We start from the raw sequence: 9,333 nt of genomic DNA, 5'->3' as shown, positions 1-9,333 counted from the left end.
TTACTTTACTAGCATGTGAGATGAGTGCAACTGTGCGGTAGTTTGAGCATTCTTTGGCATTGCCTTTCTTTGGGATTGGAATGAAAACTGACCTTTGCCAGTCCTGTGGCCACTGCTGATTGTTCCAAATTTGCTGGCACATTGAGTGCAGCACTTTCACAGCATCATCTTTCAGGATTTGAACTAGCTCCACTGGAATTCTATCACCTCCACTAGCTTTGTTCATAGTGATGCTTTCTAAGGCCCACTTGACTTCACATTCCAGGATGTCTGGCTCTAGATTAGTTACTAGTATACAAAACAGACCTTTCATACAATCTTTCAGGCACCAAGTATAACTATGCAGTTTTATTCAATATTACTTTGGATACTCCAGAAAACCAATTCTGATTAAACCCTGAGATGACAGCAGGAAGTCCCCTCTGTTAATTCAAGGAGAAACTCCAAACCAGAAGGTAGTGGAAGACGGTTTTTGTAACCAGACGACTCCTGATAGGTGGGCAAGAGTTGGCCAGGAAATAACCATTCCAGGCAGAAAGAGTGACATGTGTCAAGGCCTATAGGCAAGAGGATACAGTAAACTTGAAGTTTTCAGAACTGCAAAAATTTAGCTCTGGAGTATAAAGTGTATGATGGGAAGTGAATGAAATGAGACTGGAAAGATAACACCTCAAATATGTTTCAGGATACATTTCAGGAAAGAAGAGTCTACTGTGAACAAATGCAGTCACGTGTGCAAGAAAACATTAAATGTATATGCAGGAATAGACTTAGGACAGGCCTCTGATCTGGGGTGGTATACCAGAAAAACTCGCCTTCTAGTCACTCAGTATCTTGGTGAAGAACTTTCATAGACAGAATGTTCAAATACATTGTGTTATAGGCATACCAAGGACTACTATACAGCAGTGAAAATGGATAAATTATAGCAATAACACCAAAACGAATGAATCTTAAAAACAGTGGACAAGTCACAGAAGAATACATAAGGTATGATTCCATTTATATAACATTCAAAAATGGTGACAGATGTTAACTCGACTTATTATAGTGATCATTTCACAATAAAGTTGATCCTTGAACAACATGGAGGTTAGGGATGCCAATCCCCACACAGTTGAAAATCTACATATAGTTTACAGTTGGCCCTATGTATCTGTGGTTCTATAATTATGAATTTAACTAACTGTGGATCATGCAGTGCTACAGTATGTATTTACTGGGAAAAAAATCCATGTATAAGTGGACCTGTGCTGTACAAATCTATGTTGTTCAAGGATCAACAAATACACAAATATCAAATCATTATGTTGTACTTCTGAAACTGTTACATGTCAATTATACCTCAATAAAAATAAAGTTCAAAAATTGGCAAAACTAAATAATACATTATTTATAGACACAAAGGTGATAAGAACTTATGAAGAAAAAAAGGAATGATCATCCCAAAATTTAGAGTAGAGGTTAACTGGGGGAGAAAACACAATGAGATGGACATGATGTATCAAGCTTCATAAACACTGGAAACACTGTTAGTTGAGTGGTGAGTACATAGTTATATTCATAATTTTTTAGAAGTATGTATATTACATATACTTTTGTGTGCATAATATTTTTCAGAATTGAGGAAGATAATGAAAAGATTAAATGTGAGTTTAAAAAGTGAAGCAGCCCTCAGTTTACAGATTAATACCTCAAATTTGCTACTTATTGGTGATGGACAGGGAGGCCTGGAGTGCTGCAATTCATGGGGTCACAAAGAGTTGGACACGACTAAGTGGCTGAACTGAACTGAACTGAACTATGTTACAAGTTATTTTCTGTGTCTATCAGTTTCTTGATCTGCAGAAATGGAGAAACTAGTCTCACAGAGTTTAACAGTATTTCTAATCTCTCTCTCTCTCAAGATTACTATGAGGATTAAATGAAATAACATATGTGAAAGCACTTAGAACAATTTCTGGCACACAGTAAGTAATCAATAAACATTAGATATCACCATTAATTTTACTATTGTAGCAGGTATTTAATAAACGCTAATTTCCCTCTGTCCCTTCTTTCAGAAAGAGAAGAGGAACCAGTGCAAATGAAGGTCCATTTGGAATTCCAATAGAAGAATCAAGCACAGCCGTTAGTGTTTATACTTTGCTTCATTACTACTGTATTTCTTCTAATATTCACATTTTGTGACATTTTAATGTTTCTAAAACTGGGACTGAATGATTTAATCAGCAGGATTTAATATAGGTTTTTCCTCCTAGAAACCTCTTCTTAAAATGAAGATGTGTCTTACAATTGATTGTGTCTCAGAATCAAGGAAATAAAGTAGTTATGCTGTTGCTATAGAAGGCATGACTGTTTTAAGACAAGAATAGCTAAGCAACTATACAGAAGAGTCCAGGCCTTAGGCTTTTTGTGTTATAACAAATTCACCACAACGGCCATAACCTTTAAAAGATTGTGAATTTTCTATTGGTAGTAGCCTGATTGTTCCCAGGCCTCTGCAGCCTATGGATACAAGTAAGTCAAACTGCTTTGGCCCCCATGTTTCACTAGTTCTAAATCCTCAGGGCCAAGCTTCAGGACTTAAGCACACCTTCCACTCCCAAGTCTTCCCAGTAACTTCTTGGAGTCCTCTATGCTCAAGACCAGCCTTTACATGAGATTCTAATCTGTTCTCTCTGTAGATGTCCAGTCTGCGTCCAGTCACTTGAGGGAAGGTGTACTCAAAATCTCAACATCCTCCAGACAAATTTTCCTTCTTAGTTAAAGTATCAAGTAATCTGGGTCCTTATACACATTTTAACAGCAGTCTGTGCCTTTGTTGAAACTGCATGTACTTCAGGAAGTGTGTTACCTGGGGAAGAGGGTGATAGTGAGAAGCAAGTGTGTCAAAATGTCTTTCGATAATCCCCTGCTTCCCTTTTAAGGAATCCTCCTAGTTTTTAGATCCTGACTAAAGAAACACAAAAAACCCTGGGTTCCTTGGCAGAGCACAGACAACCTATTTCTCTCCACCCATAACTGACCAAGTCTTTTCTGGCTCATGTACCAGCTTCACATACATTCTTCTCTTGGATGACTCCCTATTGTCACTCCCAGGACTTACCATCCAACATAATATCTTTCATCATGTAAGAAGAAATAAAATAAAAATTTCTGGAAAGGGAGAATCTATTCCCTACACTTGCCTCATCCAACTGGGAAAAAAAATGAGAACATATTCTGTTGTGAAAAATCCCCCTAAAGTCTGCTCATCCGTTCAGTTCAGCTCAGTTCAGTCACTCAGTCGTGTCCAACTCTTTGCGACCCCATGAATCACAGCACGCCACGCCTCCGTGTCCATCACCAACTCCCGGAGTTCACTCAAACTCACATTCATCGAGTCAGTGATGCCATCCAGCCATCTCATCCTCAGTTGTCCCCTTCACCTCCTGCCCCCAATCCCTCCCAGCATCAGGGTCTTTTCCAATGAGTCAACTCTTTGCATGAGGTGGCCAAAGTACTGGAGTTTTAGCATCATTCCTCCCAAAGAACACCCAGGGCTGATATCCTTCAGAATGGACTGGTTGGATCTCCTTGCAGTCCAAGGGACTCTCAAGAGTCTTCTCCAACACCACACTTCAAAAGCATCAATTCTTCGGGGCTCAGCTTTCTTCACAGTCCAACTCTCACATCCATACATGACTACTGGAAAAACCACAGCCTTGACTAGACGGACCTTTGTTGGCAAAGTAATGTCTCTGCTTTTGAATATGCTTTCTAGGTTGGTCATAACTTTCCTTCCAAGGAGTAAGCGTCTTTTAATTTCATGGCTGCAGTCACCATCTGCAGTGATTTTGAAGCCCCCAAAAATAAAGTCTGACACATACTGCCCTTTATTTAGCTTAGTTTTGTGGCTTCTTTGCCTTGGAGGAGAGTTTCTCGTTTGGAATCTGGGAAAATGCCTGAAAACACTAATGTTTCTGCAAGCATCAAAAGTCCATTCCCTGGAACAAAACAGTGGTTAAAGAGCCCTTACTGCTCTTTGTTGTTTTTTAGTCATAAGTCGTATCTGACTCTTGTGATCCCATGGACTGTAGCCCGCCAGGCTCCTCTGTCCATGAGATTTCCCAGGCAAGAGTACTGATGCAGGTTGCCATTTCCCTCTCCAAGAGATCTTCCAAATCCAGGGACTGAACCTCAGTCTCCTACATTGACAGGTGAATTCTTTACTATGTGTCACCAGGGAAGTCCAACTACCCTTTGTAGGTCTTTATATAGCCTTCACATTCCCAACAAGAAAAATATTCATTTTTAATCTAGGGAAGTTCCTATATCTTTTTTTAAATTAATTTATGTTAATTGGAGAAGTTCCTATATCTCTTGATCATTTTCCTTTCCCTTCTTTTCACCCTTCCACCTCCCTGTCAATTCCTCTTCTTCTGAGGAGCCGCACACAAAATTCCTCCTAATAAGCCACTTCATCTCATACACATCATCTATTGCAAAATGGAGGGGGAGAACACTAGTTCTTCAGATACAACCAGATTCTGAATTTTAATTTGACTCCTCCAGGGATTCTTGCTACAATTATATACACCACCAAAGAAAGTGAATAACTCTCCAAATAAACTAAGCTCCTATTTAATTCCTGAGAGTATGTTTGGGCTTCAGAGAGGAAAATCCTACTCTGTAATATACCTCATTATTTTTTTAATTAATTAGTCCATGTAGAAGGGCTACTGAAAGGAAATGCCATCCTGGTTCTAAATGAAGACCAACTCAACTGCTGAACTATGAGGATTATTACCAATAACTCAAGCAGCTGTAAACCACAGCAAATAAATCAGTTCATGCTGGAGAATATCTATGGGGAGGGTGACTCACTGCATACATTACTGATGGAGCTGGGCTGTGATTTGAGATAGTTATGAAAATAACTTATAAACTGAAATCAAATATAATGTTACGACTTTCCACAAGAAAAGCCTAACTACCAATTTTCTCCTTCTACTCTTGAAACATTCTGACTGGATTAGGTTTTCAACTATATGCCTTATTTTAAGGCCCAATTAAATATTTGAACATTTTTCCTGGTATTCAGCTAAAATGAACAAAATATTCATGATAGTATTATAGTTCTGTCATCATAGAAATAAAGCCCTAGGGAAATCACTATGGTTAAGTCTAGCAGTGCAAATGATCAGACTACAGGGTGAGTTATCACTTCTTTAGAAGCAATCTTAACCACCAATGTGGATTATTTTACAAGAGTTGATGTAATCAGGAAGCTCTATATTGACCTTTCATAACAAAAGAAGTTATGAAGGGGTTTCCCAGGTGGCACTTCCCATCTGCCAATGCAGATTTAAGAGATGTGGGTTCAGTTCCTGGGAGGGGAAGATCCCCTGGAGGAGGAAATGGCAACCCACTCCAGTATTCTTGCCTGGAGAACCCCATGAACAGGGGAGCCTGGAAGGCTACAGTCCACAGGGTCACAAAGATTCGGGCACGACTGAAGCGACTTAGCCTATAACACAGTGCAACAAAAGAAGTAGTGAAAATCGCTGACACTGGTGCAAGTCCCGGACCATTTCTAGACTCAAGTAGCAATTAATACAATCTCACTCCTTCCATCCCCAAACAACCCAGATCTGGTGAGTGGTATAACTCTGCTTTTACATTCAAGTTTTACTAATTCATTTCTAAAAGATAACATATAGGCTTCTAAACAGTAAAAGAAAAACAATCATTTTGTTGTATCACTTACCTTTACAAAGGATTAGTATAAATCCACTACTCTTACTAGAAAAATAATTCAAATTTTATTCTTTACTAAAAATGGGTCAATAATGTCTTCCTTGGCAACAAAAGATAGCAAACCACTGTAGGAATAAAAATAATTTTCAAGATCTCTTTTCAGAGGTTACTGAATCAAATATTTTGGCTGGTTTTAGTACATGTGTGTGCATGCTCAGTCGCTTCAGTCGTCTGACTCTTTGCAACCCTATGGACTCAAGCCTGCCAGGCTCCTCTGTCCATGGGATTCTCCAAGCAGGAATACTGCAGTGGCAAGAACAGTGACATGGGTAGCCATTCCCTTCTTCATGGGACCCTCCCAACCCAGGGATTGAACCCAGCTCTCCCACATTGCAGGCAGGTTCTTTACCATCTGAGCTGTCAGGGAAGCCATAAATAGCATCAGAAGTGCATAAATAACATCAGAAAGCTTTCAGTTTCAGATGAACAGTTTTGTAAGCCCTGCTGTATAATACAGATTATTTCATTGTCTAATATAGAGACGTGAGCTTCTAAAGTCATGAGGCAGTAGCTCAGTATTTTGCATCTTAAAAAAAGTTTATTCAAATAGTTTCTTAGAATCACTATAAATCAAGTGAAATTTCATTTGAAAGATCTATGTTTCCAAAATACATGAGTTTTTTGTACATAGTTATGCATAAGCCTAATAAAATGGATTATTTCATTGTGTTACCTATTTTTCAGGTCTACTCAGGTCAGAACATTACTAGATAGGAGGCCCACTTCCAGAGGCTATATTTTGATTTGGAATCTGGAAACAAAGTTGCTCAGAGAGGTCAGGTCAATTTTGTATGAGAGAAATCATTACTCTACAAAAAGAATCAAACTTAACAAAAGATTTCATATACTAAACGAAAGGGTGAGGAAACAGAAAAATAAGAAAATAGACAGTGAGGTTGGTGGCTGCAACAATTCAGAGGATAACCAAGTGCAAGCTCAAATCCAGTGATTTGGAATCTCAGCTTGGAATAGACAAATGTGTGCTCCACATTATTTAGCTTAATTCAGAGGTTTCTTTGCCCTTCACCTTCAGTTTTGAAAGAAGAATACTGGTTCAGAGTCAGAACATTCCTGAAACCACTAGTGTTTCTGCAGGCAATGGAGGAAGAGTCTACCCTCTGGAACAAAACAGTTTTTAAGCAGTCCTTACTGCCCTTTTCAGGCCTTTATACATACAGGAAAATCCCTTATCAGCCTTCATGTTTCCACAAGGGCAATCCTCATTTTTTTTAATCTAGGCAGGCACGTGCTTCAAGGTAAGCCAATAATAAACACTACTGAGCTATATGAAAGGATTATTAAATATAAAGCTGAAGGTTTATAGTTGGTTTGGATGCCCAGCTAGATGCTTCACTGTAGCTATATAGACATGAGTATGGCAAATTGCTGAAATCTGCTGAGGATCATATCACCTTCCACAAGATCATGCTTGTAAGAATTACCAGAATATCCAACAAAACCACTAGAAACTAAGACCTGCTCAAGGCTATTCCCTGGGAATGGGCAGCCAGGTAATGAGCTAAGTGATACCTAGCCACCTGCCCTCACTGGACTGAAGTCCTGATTTTTCCACTCTATAAGTTACCAGCTCTGATTGAAGTAGGGGATATGGTAGCTTGGCACCCTGACAGAGCCTGTTCAACTACTATTACTACTTTTCTGTGCAGACCACCTCCCACAGCTGATAACTGTGTATGTGGACAGACATGCCCTCAGAAATGTAAGTGGATGCTTGGAAAAGAAAAAAAAAATTGAAAACCCATGAATAATCTGCATATATCATATTTCTTCTCTCTTAAATTCTCATAATACAGTAACCTTTGCTTTTCTTAAGCTTAAACTTGACACAACTATTATAAATTTACTAATTCTCCCTCCCTTTCCTTCCTTAAAATGACAGACAGTTGTGACTGGTCAGGCTCATTTTCTAAGCTCCACCACCCCAAGCCTCTGGCACTGTTGATACTTCATACCATGGGGGCACTGTTAAATTTAAGAGCTTTGAGGGGGCCTTCAAATACACTTTATAAGTGGTGCCAGAAGTGTCTCAGGCTCCTTTGGGAACTTCGGAAGGGAAAATTGGGAGGGTACCAATTTTGGAGTTCTAGACTCCCTGTCCCACTTTGAGGTGGTTTTCATTTATTTCATGTATGAGGCTTTGTTATAAATCTGTTAGCACAAAAAAGTTCAACTGATTTTCAGAGTTTTTTAAATGTCTGCTGTGATGGAAAGAGGTCAGTACACGGAGTCAGATGCGGTTTTAAGGCCAGAACCAGTCACCTACTGAGGTAGGAGGGCAAATACCTCTCCCTGACAACTGCTGCAGTACCTACCTCACAGGGACGTTGTGATGTCGAAGCCACTATGAACACTGGAGGCGCAGGCACTGAGCCTAAGTTCCGCCCTCCGCCGCCTTCAGGCCGGAAGTCCAACCTCCACAACCCCAACCCAACCTACCCTACCCTCCCGCCACCGCCCCCAACCCTAGCCGGAAGTGGACCCTATAAACCAAGGCATCTACCTCTGCAGCCAGGACATTCACTCACTGGCCAAGGCGTCCGTTCTACCAGCCAAGACATGGATCCTTCCTGCCTAGAGTCCCACCCCACCCTAGAGTCTGACTCCAAAGGCCTAGACTTCAACTCTGCTGGCCAAGACTGTTTCTCCTCTGGTGGCGAGTTCGACTCTCTCTACCAAGAACTGGACCTGGACTCTCTTAATGAAGATCTTCTTTCTCAGTCTATGCCAGACTCCTTGACAGAGACCGCTGCAGGCCCTTATGAATCCCACTTGACTGCCAAACCAGAGGATCTCACTGAGGCAGAGCAAAAGGAGCTCAAATCTGAGCTCGCTAAACTGGAGGCAGAAATTGTAATGCTGCGCCAAGCGCTGGCAGCCAAAGAGAGACGCTGTGTGGAGCTCAAGAAGAAGCTGGGCCTTACGGCCTTCGTGGGGCTGAGGCAGAATCTGTCCAAGAGCTGGCACGACGTTCAGGTCTCCAACGCCTACGTGAAACAAAAGACGTCAGCTGCCCTGTCCACCATGGGCTCTGCCATCTGCAGGAAGCTTGGAGACGTGAAGAAATCAGTCACATTCAAATCTTTTGAAGGGCTTATGGGGACAATCAAGTCCAGAGTCGCAGGTGGCAGAGAGCTTGGCCGTGACTGTCTTCCTTCTTCAGCGGGGAGTGGGGATGATCCACTCCCAGTTTCTGGGAGTAGGGATGATCCACTCCCGGTGTCTGGGAGTGGGAATGATCCAGTTCTGGCAAGTAGGGATGACCTACTCCCCTTTCTGGAGCCAGAATGAGCTCCTTGGTTAACTTGCCTGGCCACCTAACCAGCGCAAGTACTTCCTTCCATGATCCTAACTGCAACTCTGCCCATCAAAAACAAGTAACCAAACCACAATGGTAAAGTGAATTTAGGAAACGGAGAGAGTCCAGTTTTGAGAAAAGCAATCCCCGTTTGTACATAGATATTTGCTACTGTTGAGATAAAAAATCCAACGTTTCGTACCCAGTTATTTTAC

The 9,333-nt window shown here is 41.0% G+C and overlaps 1 protein-coding gene across 1 annotated transcript; it reads left to right on the top strand.

Moving 5' to 3' along the window:
• TPD52L3 (tumor protein D52 like 3) lies at positions 8,380-9,111 on the top strand. Its single transcript, XM_005683680.2, has one exon. It carries the CDS (start codon positions 8,380-8,382, stop codon positions 9,109-9,111), a length of 732 nt encoding a protein of 243 aa, XP_005683737.1.

The sequence above is a fragment of the Capra hircus genome, chromosome 8 (assembly GCF_001704415.2).
Source record: "Capra hircus breed San Clemente chromosome 8, ASM170441v1, whole genome shotgun sequence".
In the NCBI taxonomy this organism is placed as follows: Eukaryota; Metazoa; Chordata; class Mammalia; order Artiodactyla; family Bovidae; genus Capra; species Capra hircus.
The sequence above is the reverse complement of the archived record's forward strand: the minus strand, read 5'-3'. Positions and strand labels throughout refer to the sequence as shown.

What these genes read in the sequence shown, in the direction of transcription:
- TPD52L3 (XM_005683680.2), top strand. Translation starts at nt 8,380, where the DNA reads ATGGATCCTTCCTGCCTAGAGTCCCACCCCACCCTAGAGTCTGACTCC.